This window comes from Stenella coeruleoalba (genome assembly GCF_951394435.1).
Source record: "Stenella coeruleoalba genome assembly, chromosome: 19".
Lineage (NCBI taxonomy): Eukaryota > Metazoa > Chordata > Mammalia > Artiodactyla > Delphinidae > Stenella > Stenella coeruleoalba.
This window is the reverse complement of record NC_137165.1, coordinates 32,428,602-32,455,996: the sequence shown is the minus strand read 5'-3', so window position 1 is coordinate 32,455,996 and position 27,395 is coordinate 32,428,602. Positions and strand designations below refer to the sequence as shown.

Here is a 27,395-nt window from a genome sequence, read left to right as displayed (position 1 = left end):
ACCACCAAGAGTTACTTACTTCACGTCAATTTCTAGAAATTAAAGGTAAAAAACTTGAGGTTCAAAATAGAAAGGCTATTGGTGGTTGTGGGAATGGGGCAGACTCATGGAATACAATTAAGTATCATTTAGAATATATTTTGGCTAGAGACCAAGAGGCAAGGTTCTTCGTTTCTTTCGTTTAAACTTTTTCTTAATAAATCTTTTATTTTGGAACAGTTTTCGGTTAACAATTATAGCGAAGATAGTACAGAGTCCCCTATACCCCATACAAGACAAGTTTTTTAAACTCTAACTTCTACTTCCACCCCTCCAACCACCCAAACCGTCCCCCACTTCTCTCCGATTCTATCTCCTCAGGTTTCAGCAGGGCCTTGTTCTCACAGTGCAAAGTTAGGATTGTAACGGAAACCCAGTTCAGTTCAAACTTCACCGTCCAGCCACAACTGGGTCAGCTGAGCTAGCCGACACCAGAACACTCCCGCCCCGCCCAGCTCTTCCAGAGGCGCTCCGACCCCTCGCCAACGTGGCTCCTCCAACTGAGGTCCCGGGAGACGCGAGCCAAGCGGGACCAAAGCGCTGGGCAGCTTCCAGAAGCCAGGCGCGCCGGGAGCAGGACCAGGTGAGCACCCAACAGCACGCTCCTCCCTCGAGGGGAGGTTCCGAAGGCTAAAACATTTTTAACTTCAAAACTTCCAGACCTTTAACCGGCTTGGGGCGAGTTACACAAACCTACGCACATTCGCTTATTGTTTAACGCAGACGCCTCCGGGCGCTTCTCGGCCACAACCGCCTCTTCACAGCCAACACCCCCAGACGGCCTCTGCCCCGCCCCGTCGCCGCTGCCAGTCCCTCGGCGCGTCGCGCGGGGCCGGGGCGCGCGCGCGTGAGGACGTCCGGGAGCGCGCGCGCCGCCGCCGCTGCCGCCGAGCTGGGCGGGAGTTGTTGGCGGTGGGTCTGAAGGTGATGGCCTTGACCGAAGGCCTCGAGGCGGCATCTCCCGCTGTTTCTGCAGTCGCTGCCCGGGACTCGGTGCGCTCATCGTCATGAGAGGTCAGGCCTGGGGGAAGCGGGCGAAGGAGGCGAGGGGCCGCGGCGAAATGGGCTCTGGGGAGAATAACTGAGGCACTCGAAGGTCGAACGTGGGAGGAAAAATCTGTCCTGGAGATTCCGGAAGAGCCCGTTGCGTTTACTTTTCTTCCCTTTTTCTCCCCTTTCTTGCTCGTACTTGGAGGAAAGCGGGAGGGTTCTGTTTTTATTTGTGGAAGAAGACGCTGAAATTCTCCCGTCCAGCGTCGGTCTTCAGAGGTTGGAGGAAATAAATAGCAGTCGTGGCGTTGGAGCATCAGTGAAAGCCTCTAGTGAATGGCACTAAAAACCAAACCGCCCAACAGTAACTGAAAAAAAAAAAAAAAAATAGAAAAAAAAATCCAAACCTAGGAATGAAATAGAATGACACGGAACATGCCCTGACGTTAACCCCAGCTTCCTCCTACAGAAACGGCAGAAAGGCTCAGCGTTTCGTCAGCTGGATCCACGACGGCTACCCACACTCGTCATTTAGGGATCTTTCCGTGCCAGTGTACTCTTTCCCGACGCCCCTCCCCTCAAAGGTGGCATTTTTAATGTGCAGACTACGTAATTATCCTTATTCAGAATAAAGAGTCACTTAGCAATTACATGGTGACTCCCAAGTCTTCCTATTTTAAAGGTATTTAGGTAACATCCTTGGGGGGGACAGGAAAAGGTAATACTCTTGGTATTAATTATTGGAAACTTTTTTATTAGCTTTGGGAAAGCTGTTTCAGCATAAAACGAAATTTGTAGGTCACCTAAATGAAATGTTTATTAGTTCTCCATGATGATACTTAATGAGGAGTTAAGATTTGATGCTTTTTTCTTCCTAACCTTTCCACACATTAAAAAAAATACTCTTATTAGATGTAGAATCTACATCAGAGATGAAACTGTTCCAGTTGAACAAAGTAAATGTATTTAAGTGTTCTAGTATGATTGAGTACTAGTACTCATATTATTAACATCTGCTGAGCACCAATATTTTGACTGTTTTGCCAGTTCCTTCTGTCATTAGAGAACTGGAGGCATCTGAAGCTAAACTTTTTTGGTAGCAGATGTTCCCTAGAGCATAGTTTGCCTAGGGCAGCAGAGCCTTCGCATAAAGGGAGAAGATGGAGGAGTCTAGTAATAAGCAATAGATAACCTGGAAATAATTCATGTACTGTGACTATCAGCCTCTCCTTTAGTGAACAAATTATTCCTAGTGAGCAATATATTGCCTGTACGTAACTGTTCACTTAGAATATTTTCTGCGCTTTGATTTTTAGGAGACAGAGCCCTGAAGCAAAGAAATCTGGATCACAGAAAAAGTATTCAGGGGTCATGCAAGCCAACTGTAGCCAACTGCACAGCCCTTCAGGAGCTGCAGGCAGTGAGGATGCCTCAGCCTCCCAGTGTGTCCAAACAAGATTGACAGGAGAAGCTTCCTGTCTTTATTCTGGAGATGTTCATATTCAGATAAACTCCATGCCTAAAGAATGTGCTGAAAATCCAAGCTCCAGAAATGTAAGGTCAGGTGTCCACGGCTGTACCCATGGATGTGTACACAGTCGCTTACGGAGTCACTCCCACAATGAAGCAAGGCAACCTGATGATACCGAGATGGAGTCTGGAGATCGTGGTAGTAGCTCCTTCTCAGAATTCCAATATCTCTTCAAGTGGTTGCAAAAAGGTCTTCCATATATTTTGATTCTGGGTGTCAAACTTGTTATGCAGCATATAACAGGTAGGGTATAATAAAACATTGAGCTGTTTCATTACTATATGCAGCTAATTTTCTTTCTTTATTGGTAATCTACTTTAACCTATGTATTTCAGTTTCTTATTTTCTGTTAGTTTTTAAAATTGTATATGCTTCCTTTAAATTCATGTCATGTTAGCTCTTTTTTTTCCTTTCAATTAACTGGACCTTATTTTCTAACAGGAATTTCTCTTGGAATTGGGCTGCTTACAACTTTTATATATGCAAACAAAAGCATTGTAAATCAGGTCTTTCTAAGAGTAAGTATAACCAGCAACTAAAAATTTATTAAATGTTTCTCCCTGTAGAATTATATACTCATTTTTGAGAGAAATAGGAATAAAGACAGTTTATTTGATAAATTTAAATAGATATAATGTACCATCCATGATATATTAAATGTTGTTATCTAAATGACCTGGAATAAATGATCTGTCCTAATACGGAATTGATTCACCTTATTTTCTTTGTATATTGGGTTCCTGATAAAGAAAAACTAGACAGAAGGATTAAAGGGTTTAGAACACACTATTTGATCTGATTTGTCAAGTGCTATCATGTTTTAAGTTAGTTTGACCGTACTAAGTAATATAATCATCATTAAAAACTTCAGCTGTTGTACTATAAGATTTAAAATAGTCAAATAAAACGTACACTGAATAAATGGGTATTGAACTATTTATTTAGGTTTCTCTTATTTAAAGAAAACTAAACCCAAGAAGTTTTTCCATAAGAAATTATAAAAGATTCCTATTCATGTAAATTATTGGGAAAACAGGATTAGTTTATAAAATTTCAAGCAACTTTCAAGGGTTATATCTGTGTAAAGGATCATACATTTTGACCTGAAAATTCCTAGTTAGAACCTATCAAACCATAAAAGTTTAATTCAGGGTTTAAAACTAGTAAAATTTTTAATTAAACCAGTAATTAAAACAATTATAAAACTGAGATTAAAAACATTTTATTAAATTCTTATTGAATTGAGAATTTTTAAAATTATATTTATAAACCCTGGTAACATAAATGCAGTTTTTAAAAGTCTGTTTTGTTGGGAAGGCAAAAATAGGAAGCCGCAGAAGTAAAGTTTTTATTTATGTAGGTCCTTTATGTCAGTCTGTAGAAGATTTGGCTTTGAAACATAGATAATGTTACACAATGAGGAAACTTGTATTTTAAAAATCTGTTTAAGTATGTGTTTTGTTTTTTTCACTAAAAGTATGTAAAATAGAATGTGATGATGTACAATTTAACAAATATTCTGTATTTTTATTAAGATAAATTAATCTATTAAAATGTTCTAAGTTAATAAATTAGTCATTAAAATAGTTTAATGATATTTAAAATTCTGGCATAATTCAAAGTAACAAATTATAAAATTGTTTATTTTTCAGGAAAGGTGCTCAAAGATTCAGTGTGCTTGGTTACTGGTATTCTTAGCAGGATCTTCTGTTCTTTTATATTACACCTTTCATTCTCAGTCACTTTATTACAGGTAATTAGAGGTCCAAGTGCACAATCACATTTTTATGTAATCGTATATTCCATAGCACTTTGCATATATCTTACTTGCACATACTTAGAGTTCAATTTTTACCTATCTGTCTCTTTCCAAGATTGAGAGCTTAAAGTGACTTACTCACATTTTTATACCCAGTGCCTTGCCTCACAGCAAGTGCTCAATAAATACTTAATTTTTGATACTTAAATTTTTACTTATATAATCAGTAGTTACTAAATACCATTAGGTTGTTGTTGGTGATCTTTTTTCGTTTTTCATTTTTGATAAATAAAAACTATATATTTAAAATATACAACATGTTTTGATATATGTATACATTGTGAAATGATTACCACATCAAGCTAATTAATATATCCATCACCTCCCTTAGTTACCTTCTTGTGTGTATGTGTGATAAGAACACTTGATCTTTGTCTCTAGAAGAAGACTTGCTAAAGGACAGTAGTTGATAAGTTTCCATGTCAGATGGAAGTGTTCTGAATTTTCAGCTTTAATCAGATAATTAGAAGTCCTGGTTTCAGTGGAGTTGGAGAGATGTGGACAAATCTGGGATATAGTTTGTAGGTGTAGCCAGTACTACTCGGATTGGATTGGGTGAGTAGGTAAGGGGGAAGAATCAAGGGTGATACTGGGTTTTTTTAGTCTAAGCAACTGGCTGGATGGTGGTGCCATTTACTGGGCTGGGAAAGACTGGGGAGGGAACTGGTTTTGAGGGAAAATCAGTAATTTTGTTTTGAACATGTTAAGTTTGAGAGGCCATGTAGAACTGTTAAAGTGATTATAGATATTTGTCATGAGCTCAGAGTAGAGGTTAGGGCTGTAAATTTTGGTGTTATCAGCATATGGTTGATATTTAAAAACCAAGGAACTTGACAAGACTAGTCAGGGAAAGAAAGTATAGACAGAGGAGAGGGCCCAGGACTGGACATGCCCACAATTAGCCAGAGGAGGAGCAGCAAAGGAGACTTAAGAAGGAACCATCAGGGACTTCCCTGGTGGTGCAGTGGTTAAGAATCCGCCTGCCAATGCAAGGGACATGGGTTCGAGCCCTTGTCCAGGAAGATCCCACATGCTGCGTAGCAACTAAGCCCGTGCACCACAACTACTGAGCCTGTGCTCTAGAGCCTGCAAGCCACAACTGCTGAGCCCGTGTGCCACAACTACTGAAGCCCTTGCGCTGACAGCCCGTGCTCCACAACAAGAGAAGCCACCGCAATGAGAAGCCTGCGCACCGCAACGAAGAGTAGCCCCCACTCACTACAACTAGAGAAAGCCCGTGCGCAGCAACGAAGACCCAATGCAGCCAAAAATAATAAATGAATAAATTTTTTAAAAAAAGGAACCATCAGTCACATATGAGAACCACTAGAAGAGAGTGGTGTCAGAAGTCTAGGAAGAAAGTATTTCAAGGAGAGAAGAGGGGGAAAAAGTGACCTTCGAATTTAGCAAGAGGGAGGGAGTTGGCGATCTTGACAAAAACAGTTAAGTGGAAAGGAGGGGTTAGATTCCTGACTGGAGTTGATTGAAGACAGATTGGCAGCTACGGAGTATTTGTGAGTTTTTTAGATTATAGGCTAGAAAGATATCAATCATGACAAGTTAGGAAGACTCGTTCTTTATGGAGGGAAGATTTGAAATTCAAACATTTAAGAAGTTTTCAAAATAAATTTATTTTTGGCTGCATTGGGTCTTCATTGCTGCGTGTGAGCTTTCTCTAGTTGTGGTGAGCGGGGCCTGCTCTTCCCTTGCAGTGTGCGGGCTTCTCATGGCAGCGGCTTCTCTTGTTGCAGAGCATGGGCTTTAGGCGTGTGGGCTTCCATAGTTGTGGCACACGGGCTCAGTAGTTGTGGCTCGCGGGCTCTAGAGCGCAGGCTCAGTAGTTGTGGTGCACAGGCTTAACTGCTCTGCGGCATGTGGGACCTTCCCAGACCAAGGCTTGAACCCGTGTCCCCTGCGTTGGCAGGCAGATTCTTAACCACTGCGCCACGAGGGAAGTCCCTAAAAGGTCTTTTTAAAATAAGCAAAATGATCTTCCATTCTATTTACATGAACTCTAGCATCTAGCCAAACTCTTATTTTTACACATTAAATTAAATATTTGGTAGCAAATTTAGAACCCCCATCGACACTTTTATCTTTTTATGTTGCTCTGGTAAGTTTTGATGTTTTTCTCTTGGTAGCTTAATTTTTTTTAATCCTACTTTGGACTATTCGAGCTTCTGGGACGTACTTTGGATCGTTGGAATTACAGACTTCATTCTGAAATTCCTCTTCATGGGCTTAAAATGCCTTATTTTATTGGTGCCTTCTTTCATCATGCCTTTTAAATCCAAGGTAAGAAAGTAATATGTTTTATTGGAAAGATGTTAGCAGACCATATTAATGCTATTTAGTCTTTGCTTAAATGATTCCTTCTATAATTTTTCAGTTTGCTCAATAACCTAATTTTAGTTATCTATATTATCTCAGACTGGCAGCTATTTGGTCAAAGACTTGAACCTAAATATTAATCTATTCCAATAAAATCAATTATATTTGCTTTGGAATAATCTAAAAATGAGTCCCCACATCATATATGGGAAAATATATATTTATACTTCTGTTTTCCTCCAGGGCATTGTTAATTGATAATTGATAACTGACTTAGGCAGTTATTCAGTGTTTTTTCATATTTAATGAAAACTTTAAATTTTTATAATCAGCAAAATGTTTTATTATACATAAAACATTTTCAGTCACTCTTTAGAAATTCTTTGAAAACAGACCACTCAGTGACTGTAATATCTAAAGAACGAAGTTGAGGTTGTCAGTCATAACCATTATCATTATGAAGATTAATTTTATAGTTGTGTTATTGTGCCATATACCCATGATGTTCTCAGCCCAATATGAAGTATTTGCATTGTGCATGTAAGTACCTTGGGTGGCTCTATTTGTTTTCTTTTTTCTTCCTTTTTAGGGTTATTGGTATATGGTTTTAGAAGAATTATGTCAGTATTACCGAACTTTTGTCCCCGTACCAGTTTGGTTTCGTTACCTTATAAGCTATGGGGAGTTTGGTAATGTAACTGGATGGAGTCTTGGGATATTGCTGGCTTTACTCTACCTCATACTAAAAGTAGGTAACATAATAAATCTTATCATTTATAATGATTCATATAATACTGTTTACATATTTTACATATGACTGCTTTTCTCTTTATATATTTTATAGTTTATCTTCATATCACTAGTTTGAAGTAATGGCAGATTCTATATCTACTTAGAAATGGAAATAGGTATCTTAATCCAGTGGTTCTCAGATTTTATTGGGGGAGTGGACCTCTAAGCATGGATTATCTAAAGTGGAGGGGAACAAGTAGAATAGAACATACCCATCCCCTACAGTAGCATCTCTCATACACATAATTCTCAAACTAGTGGAGTATCTCGTCCTGTTCCCTCTATGCCTGTTCCCCTCGGCTTAATCACTTTATGAAACGTTAAATAGGTTAAGGACATGTGAACCAGATAAAATTGCCTTGCCTTTGATTTAGTTGTTTATATTTATCTTGACCAAATTGTAACTCTGGGCATTCAGATGTACTTCATTTTGGTTAAGAGTTGGCTGAAACTGATAAATTGAGTAAAATATTCCATAATTGGACTTTAAATATATTTAGAATGAAATGATTAGTTGTGATATGCAATGAGCATAAAATTAATATCAGTATTTGATATTAGCTTTGATCTCTGAGTTTAGCAGGTAAGGCTCTTTGAATAAATGAATTATTTTCTCTTTCAGCTTCTGGACTTTTTTGGACATCTGAGAACTTTCAGACGGGTTTTGAGAATATTTTTTACACGACCAGTAAGTATTTTTTAATCAGAAAAAACACTTTTTATCTTTCTTTCTACATTATAAAAATGTTTTAGTTCAGCAGTTTTACAAATGCAGATTTCATAATTACGTGGTTTTTTAGAAAAACTTCTTGTACTTTGGCACTTGGGGCTGTGATGATACAGAGGTTTTGTTTCTGTGGTAAGTTTAACTTGCACATTGACAACCACCTGATAGTTGATGAAGTACTTATATATTTGAGTTTGCCTCTTGCCCTTTCAAATCACTTGACATTCTTAAGGGTTTATAAATATTCCCTTAAAAATCTTATGAACTTTTGTTTCTCTTCCTTTATTTAAGCCACAAATAGTAGCTTTGTGTATTTTCATTAACTCCTATTCAACTTCTGTGAAAGTGCTTATACTATAATTTATTGTGTATATGAAGAAAGCTCATTACCAAAAATCATGTCCCTTGAAATTTTCTTACTGGAAAAATTTCCCCAATACGCAGTTCTGTATGCACAAATAAGTTCATGACAATAACAGTAAATTTAACAATAACAAAACAATTTTAACAATAAATTGAGACTCCAATGTCAACTGTAACTTTATTATGTTATTCTACTGGTGTAACAAACTGCAGAAAAAGGGTATCATAGCCCAAATGATAAATAGCTCATTTGCTATTTAGTAGCCTCAGAAGTTCTCAGTATATAAGTGTGATCACCAGGTTTCAGTTTGATTCTCAGTTTTGCAGTCCATTAGGTACTTAACAATTATGTGGTCAGGACTCAGGGGAATCTGATGTACAAGAATGCCAGTCTAATAATATATGTTTAAAAAAAAACAGGATTATACCAACAAAGTGGAGTAAACTAACTGGCCAGGGCACCCTTTCCTAAAGACAGTAATGTATTAAGTTTTTTTTTTTTTGCGGTACGTGGGCCTCTCACTGCTGTGGCCTCTCCCGTTGCGGAGCACAGGCTCTGGACGCAGCGCAGGCTCAGCGGCCATGGCTCACGGGCCCAGCGGCTCCGCGGCATGTGGGATCTTCCCAGACCAGGGCACAAACCCGCGTCCCCTGCATCGGCAGGCGGACTCTCAACCACTGCACCACCAGGGAAGCCCTGTATTAAGTTTTGCTGCATCCTATTCAGACTTCTTTCTTTAGATAAGATACAATAAAATTGAGACTTCAGCTTTTGAGTTTATTCAGTTGATCATGTATCGGCCACTTTGCTGTAGCAATTAATCTAGTAAGGCTTCAGCTGAAATACTTTTGATAGTCTTTCTCTGTGAAGCATACAGAGACTATCACAGATCACTGTTTTATTCCTGGGATTCTCATGTTCCTTAATGTTGCCCTGAAAATGGCAATCATCATCAGGGTGTCTTCAACTGAAGGGAGTCTGCAAAGTGCCAGACAAGCGTGCTATTTTAAAAGCTTGTCAGCATACATATCTGCAGTGTACGCTGCTAAATGACATTTATTGAAGGGAAACTGGCACCAAGATCATCCGTCAGTATCTCAGTTTGTTTCTGGAATCTTTAGCATGACCAATCTCAAAAATATCTTCATTTTCAATGTTTTCATCCGCTGAGTCTTAGTTTGATTTTGTTAACCCTCGATAACAAGAAGTTTAGGTCACAGCTTCAGGTTGCTGAGTCAAGTCATGCTTTTGCTCTCATTACCATGACTGAAACTTGGGTGTTCTTTCTTTTCCTGAGCCACCTTTTCCACATCATTTCTACAGAAAGCTGATCTCATTTGTAACATTTTGTCACATCTAGTTAATGACTAAATTCTACTGAATTTGGTAAGGAAGTTATTAAGATCTTAAAGAGATCAGAAACTTTTTTTAGGACTTAAGAAGAAAAGGAAATTCAAAGATTTGTGTTATTATTCAGTTTGACAGTATAACTCTACCCAAGTGACATTTTGCAATTACAGTTCTTCTGTAAAATTTTACCATTCTTTCGTAGTACTAAATGCTCCAACTTTTGTGATAAGTAAGGATGATAATTAAAATTATTTTTAGATTTAGTGGCAGGATACTGTTCAGTGGTCCCCAAACCTCCTTCACATTGAACTCATGTGGAGAGCTTTCAGGAATTAGATTCCTGGGTTACATCCTGGTATGTCTGGACCTACTGAATCAATCACCAGTGTGGAGCACAGAAACCTATTTTTAAAGTAGTCTCTACATGAGTTACATTCAGCCAGCCAAGCTCTGGATTGACTTTTTTGAAAAGTGTCATAGGTAATAAGTGGGCTCAATTTGGCAGTACTGGGTCACATAGTACATGAATATAGATTGCATAATGCTGTATTATATTTCAGATCGCTTAGTCTCTTGAGCCATTTGAATTTGAAGCACTGTCATTATTTGGGAATCCAATGAATCTAACAATCTTCCAGTATCCTATTATGTATTACATAGCAAGTTAACCTTGATGCGATCCATCCAGGCATCATTCTGCATACATAGTTCAGCTCTGAAATGTTTATATCCTTTGGGAGAGTTTTCAAATGCCTAGTTCCTTGGAGATTTGAGAAATACAGTACCATCTATCTATTTAAGGAACAGAAAAGAAAGAAATTTGTAGGAACATAACTTCTTATCTTTATAGAGTCACGGAGTGGCTGCCAGCAAGAGACAGTGTTCAGATGTGGATGATATTTGTTCAATATGTCAAGCTGAATTTCAAAAGCCAATTCTTCTCACCTGTCAGGTAACTGTATTTTTAAGCAACCTCAATACAGCACTTCTCTGTGATCTGCAAACGTCACATTTATGTTACTTATAGGGAAATATACACTATTCAGCAGAAAGTAGCATTCAGGGCACATACTACTAATTTCTTATTTGTGATTAGGGGTTTGGTAGGTTAGTTAAATCTTGCCCCTTAGTTCTAATGATTTTTTTTTTTTCTTTTTGCGGTACGCGGGCCTCTCACTGTTGTGGCCTCTCCCGTTGTGGAGCACAGGCTCCAGATACGCAGGCTCAGCGGCCATGGCTCACGGGCCTAGCCGCTCCGCGGCATGTGGGATCTTCCCACACTGGGGCACGAACCCGTGTCCCCTGCATCGGCAGGTGGACTCTCAACCACTGCGCCACCAGGGAAGCCCAGTTCTAATGATTTTTATGTAGAGGAGTGTATAAAGGGGAAAAAAAAAATTCAAATGGCATACTGGATACCAAAGTGACTGGGAAACAGACTATTTTTAATAATTGAATACTAGTCTTTTAGAATAATACCAGCATTTGTTACTGGACTGTATAAGGCCCTTCCCTATACTTTATTTCAGTAACCCTCAAAGACTTTATTAAGCTGTTAGTCATTATACTTGATCTTAAAGTTATCACCTGAGGATAGCTTGTATTTTATTAAAAGTGGTTAAATGGATAGTACAAGTCAGAATAATACTTGTGCCTCTACCACGAACACCTCTGTGTTCTTGAATGTTATACTTTGTTTTCTCACTTGTAAAATAAAGGGATTAGTGTCCTCCAAATTCCCTTTCAGCTCTAGAGTATGATTCTCTGCAATGTGATGAATTTAAAATTGAAATGTTATCAACTATAAAATCTAGTTCTTAATTTCCTTACAGCATATATTTTGTGAAGAGTGCATTACCTTATGGTTTAACAGAGAGAAAACATGTCCGCTGTGCAGAACTGTGATTTCAGACCATATAAACAAATGGCAAGATGGAGCCACTTCATCACACCTTCAAATATATTAAGTTCTAAACTTAATATTAAGGCCACAAAACACTAATTTTATTTGGTTACAGTGACTATTGGTAAAGACATTAGAATGGATTTTCAGGGCTGGAAGTTAAGGAAAATGTTTCCAAATGGTTTTAGAATATTATAATAAGGCAAGTGTGTAGTCCAGCTTCTCAAAAGATTAAATGAAAGAACCCTATATTTAAAAATAGTAATGTTCAACATAATGCATATGCAACATTTATTCTATCCTAATTATTTGACAGATAATTGCAGTGTTAAATTGTAAATGTGTTTTCTTGTTAATGTTACCAAAATGACAACTGGATAACTAGAACTAGTGGTTTTAGAGGAATTCAGGTATTCTTTCCTGACACTGTTTTCGGAATAAAGAACATTTTTCATAATATTTTAAGATACACATTACCTGAAAGTAGAATTTTCTTTAATATTGACTTTTATAATTCCCATTCTAAAATTTCTCATAAAATTTTTATTTTTAAATGAATGCTCTAAATGCTATATTTTACCTGTACAATCAGATTTTTCTAAGGAAGATTAATTTACTGAGGATGAAATATTTTAATATTGTATTATTTTCTGTAGTGTGATTAGCAGTCATTGAGAACAGATGGTTTAAATTCCTTTTCTTTGTGGACTTCATACATACAATCCTGCCATCAGCTTTAATGTTCATGGTCTTGCTTTTTGGAAAGTGCCACGGACTTTCTTGGATTATTAAAATAATTCACATGGATTACAAACAGCTGGCTTCACTGATGATTTGAATTGAGTGACAAACAAGAGCAACTCAAACACTTAGAAAAGAATTCCTCGGGACTTCCCTGGCGGTCCAGTGGTTAAGACTCCGCACTTCCAATGCAGGGGACGTGGGTTTGAGCTCTGGTCGGGGAACTAGGCTCCCACATGGTGCGTGGCCAAAAAAAAAAAAAGAAAAAAAAAGGATTTCCCCGTATAACTAGTCTTCTCCAGAAGAGTTTTGGAGTCTCATGCTTGAATCACCATTACTTGGGAGGTTAAAGCTTGCACTCAGGCCAACACAAGCTTTGGAGAGTGTGGTTTGTTTGTCTACAGGTATTTGTGCAGGGTGGTGGAAAGAGAATGAGGCACTTTCTCTCTCACTGTGAAACCTCTAAGGGAGGATGGATCTATACCAGAAATCCAAAGGACTGGTTATCATATATATTTAGATGCAAGGCCTCTGCCCATTTTCTCTTTTACCATCTATCAGTTTGCACACAAGAAAAAGATAGTGGGGGGAAGTAGAAGCTACGAGGCAGAGGTAGAAAACAAATTTGCAGTGCTGATAAGACAAAGATTAAACCAACCTGGATTAATAAGGATAGTGACCAACCAGATACAGGTTAAACCACTTTTCATGCCTTATGGCCACCCAAATTGACAAAAGAACATTAGCCTGTAACTTTTCTCCCCAGGTGAATATTGCTAGATTATAAGTGCAACTGTTCCTGTTTATTCAGGATGAAATACTTAACTATGTTACGTACTTTGAGAACCACTGCAAATACTAAAAAACAAGCTTACTTGGCCTTAAATCACCTTCCTAACTTGGTGGTGAAGCTAATAGTTGTTATTTAGGTATGCAGCAGGGGATAAGTGAGAAAGACAATTTGAGATTAGAATTTGGGTGTGAAGGGTATGCTGACTTCTTGATAAAAACATAAGAATAACACCTTAAACACATAGGTTACTTCAGCCCTAATACCTACTTACCACACTTACTTACCCTATGGCCATATGGATAGCTTTGTTTCTTAATATGACTGAATAACAAAAGAAGTCCCTGGTGGACAGTGGGGTTTTTTGTTTTTGTTTTCGTAACAAACAAGAAAGCAGTTCACATATGAGTTTAAAAGGAGGAAAATGTAACAGGAGAGCTTTGCCATTCACTAGTAACATTGATGAACTAGAAGCATTTCTCTTATTTTTATTCCTTCACCTCAAAAACAGGAATAGGGATTCAAACCCCATTTATTCTGTGAATTCAGATCACATCCTCTAAAAGACTGTTTTATCAACATCAAGAGTCACTACTATGTTTTATAAAAAAGTACGTTTGAGAACTTCTGTAGAGAAACCATCTTGGCAAGTGTGATAGAATTACCTCATAAATAAGAGGTGGTTTACACAAAACACCCATCTTACAGTAGATATATTGAGACATTAGTTAAAAACAGATTTGTCCACTATGTTATTTTGTTCATACACATCAGGTAATGTAGTTGACAAATGTGGCTGGAAAAACTGTTGTATGTTAGCACAAGAAAGTCTTCCATTGTTTTTATGTGAAGCTGGCTTTCACATAACTTTTCACATGAACTTTTTTTTTTAAGCAACCAATTCAATTCTACTATTTGACAGAACTTGGAAATCACAGATGTTTAACACCTAATATAAAATCAGTACTAAAACTTGTTATAAATTTAAATTGCTTCAATTTTGCCACAAAAACAGTTTTATGACTGTCATTCTTCACATAAATAGTTTATTAAATATGAGAATCTGAACACATCTGGCATGTTAATGGGAAAAATTATTGAAACCACATGTGTACCTGATAGTTATTTCTTCCTATCTTAGGATAATAATAATTTAAAAAAATCACTTCTATTTTATGTTCATTCAAATTTGCATTTAATTTCTATTTACATTCAATCAATCTGAAATCAAATACTTAATACAGTAAACTAAACAAGATGAAAAGCAGAAAAGGTGTTACCCTCAAAGCACTCCTAATAAGGCAGCTGAAGAATTTACTCTGGTAGATGCAAAGCCAACTTGGGGTAGGAAAAAAAATAATAGTTTAAAGAGCAAACACAGATGAACCCATCTTTCAAATGTTACTTTAGATAATCCACTGATATAATACTTGTGCTATAGTGGTAAATTAAGAATCACACATGAAGAATTTTGTATCAGTCAGCAACAGACCACAGGTCATGGTGGAACAAATACTTTATGATTATTTTGTCCAGCTTGCTAGTGTCTACTCCTATGAAAAAAGGTAGATGTTTGGACATTGATGTTTCTATTTGAGGAATTAACCATTTCCACAGCCTCAAAATCCATTCTGCATAAATCGAACATTTCTCATGAGAATAATCTTAGATCTAGCCCTTATAAGCTAGGAACCATATGACTAAGTAACCAAAATAGTTAGGTGCTATATTAAATATAAAATCCAAGGCTTGGGATATTAATACTATTGAAGATGCAGCTTATTTATAATCATTTATTTCTTAAAGAATGTTGAATTTATGGAGTATCATACATGCATTCTTCCCCCCCCCAATTACCTTCTATCTCAAAAAATAGTATGGAAGAATCCTTCTTGAAGGATTCAAATTAGTTAAGACCATAAAGGGGAAAAAGAAATAACAGTTTTCCTAAAAATCTGGTTCAAGTTCAATAATTAATACTTTACATTGTTAATCACAGCTGGTTTATAAATCTCAGTTTATTCTGTAATGCTACAAACCTTATAAAATCAAAATTAGTAAACTTCAGTTCTCAATGATTATATTTTAATTAAAAAACAGCATGTATAAAATAAAAAAATATCCTGTAATAGCTGATTTTAAAGAAAATAATCAAGTGATGAAAGAAAAACACTTAATCTCTTTATACACTTACCTGGAATAATCATAAAGAACTTTCTTAGAAACTCAAGACTAGTATTATCGACATATATTTTTAAACTATGCTTGGGTTTTTACAAATAAATATAGGGTAAGCCATATTGCATAGGTGTGTGCTTTCTGTCTGTGACACTAAAGTGGCACTTGACATGTTTTCACAGTCATAGTAGGAATATCCATTTATGAAACAATTTCTCAATAAACTTGCCACAGTACAGAAAATTAACTTCACTGAATGTTAAGTTTGAAAAACTTATTTGTGTGGATGGTAGGTGTGCAATTAATACTTTTTATGCAGAAAGTTACAGTGTTTGCCACTATTGCTGGCAGTACTAATTATGAAACTGGTTTAACTATGGGGTGGTTATAGCCAGCCAATCACAGTGCAAATGTTACTAGCAAATAGGACTGAGGAGGAATATTTTGGTGTAAAACTTTCACTGGAATTTGGTCAGGCAGTCAACACTATAGTTAGTAAACTCATTTGAAAACAAGTATCAGAGTAGTACAAGCCATTTACAGTCTGAAATGAAGCCTGTACATATCACCATAGCTTTTTGGGTTCTGTTTTTCAGACATCATAAACTGTCAGAGAACAAAGACCTGCACTTTAAGTACAATTTCTGCCCTTACCATTATTTAGTTTCTAATTTATTAGCTACAGTTATAAAGTTCTCAGTAGACTGCTGCAATAAGGGAAGAGGAGGTCTAGAGGGAGTGATTTAAAAAAAAAAAAAAGGCTTTCTGTCCGAAGATGAGCTGTTATCAATTGTTTCATTTATTGCCACAATTGAAAAGGTATATTTCCAATCATTTTTCATGGTTCTATTTTTGCTTAATGTCATAGGATTTCATCTTATCTCACTCGAACCGTCATTTAAATAAGCAAAGCTTTTTCTGGCTGAATTCAACATGCATAAATAATTTTATGGCTTGGATCCTATGGCTCAAAAAGGTTTGGAGAACATAGCAAGCAGCATCTATTTAAAAAAAATCATAGGGTTGCAAAATATTACAAATTGACTTTGCACACTCAGACTGAAGACATTATAAAAGACAAACAAAAAGGTGGTAAGACTCAACTGCAACTGCATGATCATCTATTATACCAGTATGCACTGAAATAATATTTCTATAAAGCTCTGCAGATATTAAACCCTTTCACCAGCTAAAAGTCAGGGAAACGCTCTCTTTAAGGCAGAAGTATTTAAGAAAGGTAAAGTTACCTTTATTTTTATTCTTTGTACCTGTAAATCACTTATGTAGACTTCATTACAATTTTCAAAAACATAGTGTCTTGTTAACATGTTTCCTAAATTAAGCCACTGAGTTTTCTTATTCACTGTGGAAGACATTCATCAAAAGGCCATCAAATACTTTTACAATCAAAAAATGTAGCCCCAATATAGGAAAAAAAAAATACCTTTTTTCCTTTTAAAACCGTTGAGGAAAAAATGTAAGGAAGGCAGACACCAAAAACAGTAAAAAAAAGTAAAACTTAAAACCTTACCAATTTGCTGTAAAGAGATTATACACAGAGGGTAGACCGTGGCAACACCCTCTTCCCCTGGATCTCCCTCCTCTCTCTCTCACTTTGCCGCCCTCCATATGCATTTTATCCTCTCTTCTGTCCTTCTTCAGCCATAGGCTGAACACATTTGACGTCTTGAACCAAATACTGGTATAAGGTGGCGATATTTTTCCAGTGCAATGCAGGCCCAGGATAAGGATGAAATGTAGGACATACAACTTATGCCCATTCCAAGGCTTCCAGTTAAGCTTAGCACATAATAGTACTGCAAGTAGAAATGATTAAATAGATTTTTTTTCCCTAGTATTACAGACAGGTATTGCAGCTGGGTTACTGAAAATAAACCCCAAGTCCACCCCAATCCCTCAAACGAGCCACAGCTGTGGTTAACAATGATTCATTTGCATTTTTATTATTTCACCAAGAGAAGAAACAGAAGTTGTCTGGCTTTCTTCACACCAATAATTTCGCATTTTAAAGTTTGGGATGTTTTCCATAATGAGCTGAATCAAAAATCTATTTGAAAAATATATATTTATATAAAAAAAGATTCAGGTTGTTTGCACGTAAAACATCAATTGTTAAGTTTCTTTCGTCTTTGATTCCATGTTGCTGGAAAGTTTGACCAAGCTTGCATGCTAATTTGTCCTTAGTTGCAAGTATTACAGGCAAACTCATACTTTGCCTAATGAAGGGATAACCCCTCTTCGACACAATCAGAACTCAACAGTGATTCAGAAGCAACATCCTACCCTTAATACTGTCAGTTTCGAGCCATCAACATGAAATCCTTGATAGGTTGAGACGATGTTGCTAGGAATCAGTTAATTGATGTGCCTAAGAGTTCCGCAGTACTATTTTCACTTAAGTTTTTTTGCACCATTGATTGATTTTTTAAAATCCATGTTTATTTTTCCTCTGTCCAATGTGTTCTATGTAATGACACTGACTCTTCGAGACTGTCATTTTGAGTCTTCTTGTTTCACCCTGCGGGATGCTCACACATCCCCTCCCCACCTTTTTTGCCTTAAATTCATTAAAAGCATTGCTCTGTCATAGATTCATACGCAGGTGTTCTGGTCGTTTGGAGATCATGGGAAAAGCTTGTTTTTTGTATGGCCCGGAGTTCGGCTGTCGTATTGGAAGTGGTGCTGAAGCTTCCCCACTCGTCGTCACATCCATCTGCTCTATTCCACTTGTTTCCATTGGGTACTCCACAGGCGCCTGAGGATTTGCCGTGCTGGCTGAAGCACCTCTTCCCCAGAAATCCCCAGGAGAAAATTTGACAGGGCTTTAAGACAAGGAAGAGCTATCATTCGTCTCAAGTACTATCTCAACAAGGAACATTTCCCTTACATTTAAAGGGAGTGGGGTAATGTGACCGTTTTTTTTCATTTAATTTCATTTTTGTGTGGATTAGTACAAAAGCAGAAGTTAAGCCATTTCTCCCCTAGGCTAATTGCTAGTTTCCTAACTGGTCTCTTTTACCTCTCTACTTGCCCTCATAAAACCGTCAATGATACTTACTTTTTAAAAAAAATCATTTTCTCCCCCACTTAAAACGGCTGCTCATTGCATTTAGAATATTTCTCCAAACCTCTGCCATTCTCTTCCTTGCTCACCACACTTCAGGAATGTTGACCTGCCTTTCGTTTCCAAGAAAAAGGCCAAGTTTTTTCCTCCCTTCTGCAGCTTCTGCATGAGCTGTTCTTCTACCTGTAACATCCTTGTATTTCTGTATTTTGTATGGCTAGCTATTTCTCCATGAATAGGAGTCCCCTTGTTATTTTTTGCATTCTAGTACCACACTCTATTTTTTTTTCGCATAGCATTTGGCGCTACTTGTAATTACATATTTTATTTCCTTCTTTGTTTATTTTGACTCTCTCTCACTAAATTGTAAGCTTCATCAGAACAAGGACAATTCCTGTCTTAATCATGTGTCCCCAGAATGTAGCACAACCCCTGGTACACAATAAATGCTGAATGAATGGTTAAAGAGTACACTTTCCAGTGCAACGGCTTATTTTCAGGAGGGGAGGTAAACTATATAGCATATTATCATTGATTAGTCACAGACTAGTCACTTGCAATATTAGAAGGTGTAGAGCTGTGCTTATGTCAAAGAGAATGACAGATCTTCCATTTATGTAACTTGGCATAAATTTCTTAAGCAATGCTCTTCCAAGTTAAAAAAAAGAATAACAAAGTCTGAATACCTGACAGGTGTTCGTGGGCTGCCAATAAATCTTCGAGGTGACCGGATTTTTGGTTCAAAGGAAAACTTTTCTTTCACGCTTTCAAGTACAGATGGAGCCACATATGTAAAACCCTGAAAGACAGTAACAGTGGACTACAGAATAGGATTTTGTCATGTACATCAAGAAAGTGTGGTGGTTCAATCTCTGACACACCAAGACAATGATGTACACCTAAAATCACCAATGTAGATACTATCCAGTTTCCTCAATCTCATTTCACACCCGTTACCTTCTTTCCAGTCATTTCTTGAGGCACAGACCTCCAGAGAGCAGAATTCTATTGAGCCGCATATGCCAGCAAACAAAATTTCACTCTACTGAAAGGAGGAGAACAAAACAGGAAAATGCAGGCTCTACATTAAGGTGTTAAATACAGGGCTTCCCCGGTGGTGCAGTGGTTGAGAGTCCGCCTGCCAATGCAGGGGAAATGGGTTCGTGCCCCGGTCCGGGAGGATCCCACATGCTGCGGAGCGGCTGGGCCCATGAGCCATGGCCGCTGAGCCTGCGCTCCGCAATGGGAGAGGCCACAACGGTGAGGCCCGCGTACCGCAAAAAAAAAAAAAAAAAGAAAAAAGATGTTAAATACAAAGATAAATGCAAAGAAAATTCTAGTGTTCCTAGCCACATGCATATAAGCAACTAAGATTATCACCCCCAGTTTCTCATTATTAGGCCAAAGTCAAAATAGAATTCTCTAACTTGGCACATGTGATCTTTCTGGTTTTATACCAATGAATGGGTAGATTCAGATTTTCCTGATGAATAAGGGTCAGCATTGTGAAAACTTAATTTTAACAGACACTAATGCAATTTTGTTAGCTTTAGTTCTTTCTTGGACCTTGCTATTAGGCTACCAGCTATCATTTATCTTGCTGTTCATGTTCATCCCTTTAACAGTTAATCTTATACCTATCTTCCCTTCTGTTTATTCTTGTCACTTATGAGTAGGCATTTGAGTTATAATAAAAAGACTCAGTAAGGCTCTGGGTGAAGTCCTAAAGAGTAAGGTGCAATTCTGTAGGGCATATGCTTTGTTGTGACAGCTACATGTGGACTACGAAGGCCGTTTCCCCGCATGTTCTTGTGGGCTAAAGCTATAACTACCAAGAGGACCAGACTGTGCCTTAATCATCTTTGAATTTCCTTGAATTCTAATAGGAATTGAAATATTAATTGAACTGAAGTTACTACAGCCACAATCTCCAGATAAGTGGGCTGTTACTATTTTAAATTAATTTTAGTGCTCGCTTAAAACAGATACACATTGTGTACAGAATTCTGGCTACAACCTAACAAATGAATTGTTCTTGTATTCATTAGTTAGCCAATTTAAGTAATTAAGAAAAGCTCAACACGGATTTCCCTGGTGGTCCAGTGGTAAAGAATTTGCCTTCCAATGCAGGGGATAAGGGTTCAACCCCTGGTCAGGGAACTAAGATCCCACATGCTGTCGGGCAACTAAGCCTGCGTGCCATAACTACTGAGCTTGTGCGCCTCAACTACAGAGCCTGCGTGCCACAAACTACAGAGCCCTTGCACTCTGGAACCCACGCACCGCAACTACAGAGCCCACGTGCCCTGGAACCCGCACACCACAACTAGAGAAGAGAAAACCCGCACGCCACAGCTAGAGAAAAGCCTGCATGACACAACGAAGAGCCTGGATGCCACAATGAAAGATCCTGCATGCCTCAACAAAGATACCGCAACTAAGACCCAACACAGCCATAAACAAATAAACAAATAAAAAGATCAGCAATACTTTAACTGGAATGAAAGCTTAGATACATAACTTTTGCCACCACAACTTTGGATTTCTTTGTAGTAAGGTGTTTCTAGACTTTTTTTTTTATGGGGGAGAACAATTGTCAAACTAGCTAAAACTCTATAATGCCCAGTTGAAGAAAAGGTCTGTATGTTAAATCAAAGGTATAAATTCCACATCAGTAGAAAACAAAATTCCACATCATGAAAGAAAAAAAGAAAGCAATGACACAATTAAAATGAATCATGCCTACTTCCCTAACTGATAAGAGATTGTACTAAGGGGGATACAGTAACTTTGCATCATGCTGACATAAATTTAATAACATGCATTCATCTTTCCCTCTCATGTAATTAAAATGCTATAAAATTATATTTTGCATGTATATTCTTATATCACCATATAATCGTACATTTATAGAATTATTACTATTCAGTGTTGTTTACTGAAAAGCATACTGTACTATGGTGACTTAAGTGTTATTTTGCCCATACACAATTTTTGTATTCCATGCTAACTTTAGAACTGATCCTCCACCCCCAAAGATACAACACTACTGTGGTGTGTTATACTGAGAGCATTATTATTATTATTTTTACTGAGAGCATTATTTTTAAAAAAAGTTTGAAAATTAAGTTAGCAACAAATCCAGTGAACTCAGAAACAAATAAGGAAGAAAAAAAAACTTCCAAATGATTACTTTCCCCATATTCTATTCTCCTTAGGGATAATCCAAAAGGAAATGACAAAGGATAATGACAAAGGAAACAAATGATATAAAATTGGGTAGATATTCACATGACATGTAATTATAGTAATAAAATAAGCACTAGGCAAATAATATGCAATGATGGTCATCAGATATAAACCTATCATTTCTGTTAATCAAAATCTAAAATTTTGTTTTTCTATCTGAGGAGACAAGGTATAAATCAATACAGATACCTCCTCCTTAGGATTAATCTGCTTACAATCACATATGAACCAATATATTTTAATGTCAAATATTCACAATCAACAGGTTAAAAATCCCCTACAGACAAAAATCTTTAGCTGTTTCAGGAATAAAATAGTTACTATGAGCTCTTCTTCTCCTACTGCTATGACTGTGGGGGTTTCAGTTAAGATGCTGAGCCAAACATTTTAAGTCAGTGGGCGATTCAAAAAAAGGAATCATATACTCTGACTCTAATTGCTAAAATGGAATGCTGGATTATGAAAATGAATTTTCTAACTTATCAACAAGTTATAAGGGGATAACTTTTAAAAAAAAGCACCTCAGGTTATCTACATAAACTATAAAGCAAGCAAACTGAAATTTTCTTATTAAAAAGGGTGTTTCCTACTGAAAAGGGCCCATCCTCATACTTAAATTTCCCATGGGTACATCAGAAATTCTTTAACTCACCAGAAAGACCTGGTTGGCACTTTCACTGAGAGTTGAGTCATCTGGGCTGTCAACAGGTGTCTGACGTGTAAACTTTGAATCAAACTGACTCACATCCTCTTCAGATTGCTTTATAAAAAACAAAATGATTAGAAAATGGTGAACAGACTACATTATACATATCAATCAAATGCATTACATACATTAGAGAAGGCTCTAGATAGATCTCTTTTCTCAGGGTTTAACTGTAATAAAGTCGCAAAATAGCCTTAGCAGGCACAGATTGAAAAATAAATACAGGTGAAAAGTATCAAAGGTCAAACTATATCTTTAGTACACAGTTATCATTCCTATTAAAAATCTGGGGGCTTCCCTGGTGGCACAGTGGTTGACAGTCCGCCTGCCGATGCAGGGGGCGTGGGTTCGTGCCCCGGTCCGGGAGGATCCCGTGTGCCGCGGAGCAGCTGGGCCCGTGAGCCGTGGCCGCTGAGCCTGCGCGTCCGGAGCCTGTGCTCCGCAGCAGGAGAGGCCACAACAGTGAGAGGCCCGCGTACCGCAAAAAAAAAAAAAAAAAAAACCTGAATATCTTCCCTTCTCACAAAGCTTCAGTGTGGCTAGCCCACTGGCGAAATCCCTTTTTAGAGACAATTTGCACAGTTGGCAAATTTGTAATAAACTTGAAGCAGAGTTTAAACACAAAGCACATAATATGCTCTAGTTGACGTTTCTTCCCATACCTTATTTCATTCCTTTAAATTTCTCAAGGAGCAAAAGTAATATTCTACTCTGCATGAGTATATTTTCTTGTGGAGGAATATTATCACCCAGATCTAACCACCAGATCTGTTTCTTTAATTTCTTCTCTCTGTTACAACATCAGACCATGTGGTTGTGTCAAAAGAACCCAGCAACCGGGACTTCCCTGGCAGTCCAGTTAAGACTCCACGCTTCCACTGCAGGGGGCACAGGTTCCATCCCCAGTTGGGGAACTAAGATCCCACATGCTGCGCGGCCCAAAAAAAACAACTCAAGAACCTACACAAAGAAGCACCCAGTGTCTAAAGATGGGAAAAACTGAACATCAATAAATATAACTGCAATGAATTGAAACACAAATATGTTAAACAGCATGAGTTCATAATTATACTAAAAAAAATCACAATTCATTGGCCAATTTTGGAAGTTAGGGAACTAATTCATTATTTTGCAAACTGGGAAAGAAACATTTATCCTGCCTTTCCTGTATAAGGAAACCAAACAACTGATACAAGAGTATCTTTTCACAGAACAATCCCACCTAATAAAGAATGAATAACAGTATTAGAGTAAGACAATTTTGCAAACCCCTAATGAAATCTTGGAACTAGGCTATAGATTCTCAACCTTGGCTCTACTGACATTTTGGGCCTGATCATTCTTGTTGTAGGATGTTGTCCTGGGCATTATAGGATGTTTAGCAGCATTTCTGGCCTCTATCCCCTAAGTAGCAGTGGCACTCCTCCCTAAGTTGTGACAACTTGTCTCTGACATTGCCAAATCAACCCTGGCTGAGAACCACTGATATAGGCAATAATCAACGACCACTAACTTTTTTTTTTTTTTTTTTGCGGTACGTGGGCTTCTCACTGTTGTGGCCTCTCCCGTTGCGGAGCACAGGCTCCGGACGCACAGGCTCAGCGGCCATGGCTCACGGGCCCAGCTGCTCCGCAGCATGTGGGATCTTCCTGGACCGGGGCACGAACCCGTGTCCCCTGCATCGGCAGGCGGACTGTCAACCACTGCGCCACCAGGGAAGCCCCTGCTAACATTTTTTTAAAAAATGTAAGTACATATTATATCTTCTGATCAAAATATATAGTACCAAAAGTTTAATCTGAATCAGATCTAAACTAAACCTAAACTACCAGTTTCCAGAAATACAAGGAACAGATGAACATGGCTGAGGACAACATGGGGTTAAAATCAGCAAAATCAATGTGAGGACCCCTACAGGACAAACAGTCCAGTTTCTTCAGTAAGTCCTCAAAGGAGGAATTGAGAGAGGATATCTATAGATGGAGAGACCTAAGAGACATAGTAACCGAACTATATAGGTCTTGACTGAATCCTTACTGAAACAAACCAACAGGAAAAACAAAGAAACAATTGGGGAAACTGTCAGCTTTTTAGTTGTGATGATAGCACGGTGGTTATGTTTACGTTTAAACAAGATGACTTAATAATTTCTGAAGCTGGATAGTTGGTATATGAGGGTTAATTATCCTTACAGTTATATATGTTGAAATTTTAAAGCAAGTCACCTTGTGCTCCAGGACCAAATAATCATCATCATTATCCTATTCCTTCTCCTCCACCGTCATCTCAAGAAATAGAAAAAGAAACTATCTTTTCTCAAATTTTGAGATGGGAAAAAGACAAGAACTAATACGCTAACTCATTTACTCATAAGCATATTGTTATGGTTTGAAGTATGTCCCTCCAACAGTCATATAATGAAGTTCTAACCCCCAGTACCTCAGAATGTGACCTTATTTGGAATGAAGGCCATTACAGATGTAATTAGTTAAGATAAGGTCATACTGGAGTAGGGAGGGATCCTAACCCAATATGACTGGTGTCCTTACAAAAAAGGGAAAATGTGGACACAGATCTACACACAAGGAGAATGCCACATGAACATGAAGGCAGAGATAGGATGATGTTCCTACAAGCCAAGGAATGCCAAAGATTGCCAGCAAACCACCAAAAGCTAGGGGAAAGGCATGAAACAGTCTCTCACAGCCTTCAGAAGTAACCAACCCTGCCAACACCTTGATCCCGAACTTCTAGCCTCTAGAACTGTGACATAATAAATTTCTATTTAAGCCACCTAGTTTGTGATACTTTGTTATAGAAAAGCAAATTCAAAATAGGGTTGGGTTAAGCAAAACAAAACAAAGCAAATAAACACAAAAGTCCTAAGTACTTGAGATATTTAATCATCTTAGGCAACCAACTTTAAACTAGTTAATATAGCCATCAATTGCTGCTGGCAGTAGTTCCTGAAAAGACTGCACAGAGGGACTTCCCTGGTGGCACAGTGGGTAGGACTCTGCACTCCCAATGCAGGGGACCTGGGTTTGATCCCTGGTCAGGGAACTAGATCCCACATGAATGCCCCCACTAAGAGTTCGCATGCCACAACTAAGGAGATGCCTGCTGCAACTAAGGAGCCCGCCTCCTGCAACTAAGACCCGGTGCAACCAAATAAATTAATTAAAAAAAAAAAAACTGCACAGAATAAAGATTCTGAAGAGAGGATAGACCAAAGTTTTTGAACTATTAATAAATATAAAATGTTTCTGAATGGTCTGATATTTTCTTATTGTAAAAAAGTACCAGGTCCCTCAGATTATATGCTTTCATGAATACATACCAACAGAGGTTTAAAGGGGGGCTCTACCTTCCGAGCCAGCAGTTCTTCCCAGTTAATATGTCTGAAGAATGGATGAGCCTGGGGAAGAACAAAACAAAAGAGCAGGAAGAAAGGTTAAGAGGAACAGACTTCACTGGACTGACTAATCAGCCCATTTGAAGTTACCGATCACAAAATAAGCTATACTTATAAGCAACTACATATAACCTTCACAAATACATAAAATAGCATTATCTTCCCCACAAACCACCAAACATGCCAATCCCTACTTGAACTTCTCCAGCGTCCCCAGGACCAGCTCCAAGACGAGAAGCAGCATTTCTTTTCAGCAGCTTTAGGGAGGAAAAGAAACACACTGATGAACCTTACCTAGTCAAATTGATTATTTTTCTTTATAGAATTTGCATGTCTATTTTGCCTTGCAAATGTATGATTTATTAATTACTTCTAAATATCGTTTGGGAGTAAAAAGAAAACCTTTAAACAAACAAATTTGTCCGTTGCCTGCAAAAACTGTAGGCTTTTTTGTCAACACCTGTGTATGATTCTGTAGTCAAAATGTATATTCAGTTCTATCTATTTAAATCCTAGTAGTTGAAGCTTATGGTTTGAGTGCCTATTTTAGAACCCTACCTTTTTAAGCAGATCTCTGGCTTCTTGTGTGAGGTAGGGAGGCAAATTGAGTTTACATTTGAGGATTTTGTCAATTGTTTTCTTTCTATTCTCCCCAGTGAACGGGGGCTAAGAGTAGAAGAGAGTGAGAAAAATCAGCATAGAAAAAATCAAATTTTAAATAACAGAATTATTCATTTCCTGAATTAGTCAGTTACGCATAGAGATCAGAAATGTATGTTGTGATATGGGATGCCTGCTAAAGACCTGTAGTTTTTGAGCAATGGCACAGAGAAAATAGCAACGTCCTGGAAGCAACTGGGTTGCCACCATTAACTTGGTGTGATAATGGGTGAGCCATTTGATTTTATGCTTCACTTTCTCCATTTCTAAAATAAGGGCAGTATCTGTTTTACCTCTGTTTCACAGGACCACAGGCCATGACATAGATCATCTAAATGAAAATATTTATAAAAGTACAGAGGCCCATAATACTACTAATGAAGCATCAGTAGTGTTAGATTTTTTAAAATAACTTAATTGGTAACATTTTCAAAAAGCACAGGAAAGATCTCTTGCTGTAATGACTTAATAACTACTCAGCACAGACCATAACACATGCAACTTTTAACTGTGCACCTACTGCTCCAGTCAGCATGTCATACATTAATGCTCCCAGACTCCACCAATCCACAGCACGATTGTGGCCACTTCTCATCAAGATTTCAGGGGCCCTACGAGGAGAAAAATAATATGCCTAAAACATTCACTATTTGCCTATCATCTGAATTAAAATTTTTAAAACAATATACAGAACCAAGTGTTGCTACAGAAAATTTAGCACACTA

The 27,395-nt window shown here is 37.7% G+C and overlaps 3 protein-coding genes across 8 annotated transcripts in view; 1 reads left to right on the top strand and 2 right to left on the bottom strand.

The window, feature by feature from the left end:
- Nucleotides 1-782, bottom strand: part of MED13 (mediator complex subunit 13) — a 246,604-nt gene extending 245,822 nt beyond the window's left edge. The window contains exon 1 of the mRNA XM_079905383.1: nucleotides 741-782. The gene's annotated coding sequence lies outside the window, so the exon portion shown is untranslated. The remainder of the gene's footprint in view (nucleotides 1-740) is intronic.
- Nucleotides 505-20,984, top strand: RNFT1 (ring finger protein, transmembrane 1). 3 transcript variants are annotated; one of them, XM_079905411.1, is made up of 9 exons: nucleotides 505-622; nucleotides 2,346-2,803; nucleotides 3,002-3,078; nucleotides 4,213-4,313; nucleotides 6,521-6,674; nucleotides 7,300-7,458; nucleotides 8,125-8,190; nucleotides 10,794-10,895; nucleotides 11,776-12,846. In XM_079905411.1, the coding sequence occupies exons 2-9, from the start codon at nucleotides 2,401-2,403 to the stop codon at nucleotides 11,908-11,910; spliced, it is 1,197 nt and encodes a 398-aa protein (XP_079761537.1). In that variant the 5' UTR covers nucleotides 505-622; nucleotides 2,346-2,400; the 3' UTR covers nucleotides 11,911-12,846. The 3 variants fall into 3 exon arrangements, with proteins under 3 accessions (XP_079761537.1, XP_079761536.1, XP_079761535.1); XM_079905410.1 differs by lacking the exons at nucleotides 505-622; nucleotides 11,776-12,846 and adding exons at nucleotides 830-1,053; nucleotides 20,771-20,984; XM_079905409.1 differs by lacking the exon at nucleotides 505-622 and adding an exon at nucleotides 906-1,053 and having other exon boundaries at nucleotides 11,776-12,778.
- Nucleotides 1,088-27,395, bottom strand: part of RPS6KB1 (ribosomal protein S6 kinase B1) — a 52,055-nt gene continuing 25,747 nt past the window's right edge. For 2 of the 4 annotated variants that reach the window (XM_079905397.1, XM_079905398.1), the window contains 7 exons: nucleotides 27,191-27,281; nucleotides 26,569-26,676; nucleotides 26,205-26,267; nucleotides 25,936-26,013; nucleotides 22,542-22,649; nucleotides 19,327-19,439; nucleotides 15,496-18,398 (listed from right to left, as the gene is read on the bottom strand). In XM_079905397.1, coding sequence (XP_079761523.1) covers nucleotides 18,161-18,398; nucleotides 19,327-19,439; nucleotides 22,542-22,649; nucleotides 25,936-26,013; nucleotides 26,205-26,267; nucleotides 26,569-26,676; nucleotides 27,191-27,281 — 799 coding nt within the window. In that variant the 3' untranslated portion in view covers nucleotides 15,496-18,160. Of the gene's footprint in view, nucleotides 1,398-15,491; nucleotides 18,399-19,326; nucleotides 19,440-22,541; nucleotides 22,650-25,935; nucleotides 26,014-26,204; nucleotides 26,268-26,568; nucleotides 26,677-27,190; nucleotides 27,282-27,395 lie in introns of those variants that run through there. The other 2 variants (XM_079905399.1, XM_079905396.1) reach the window with 2 other exon arrangements.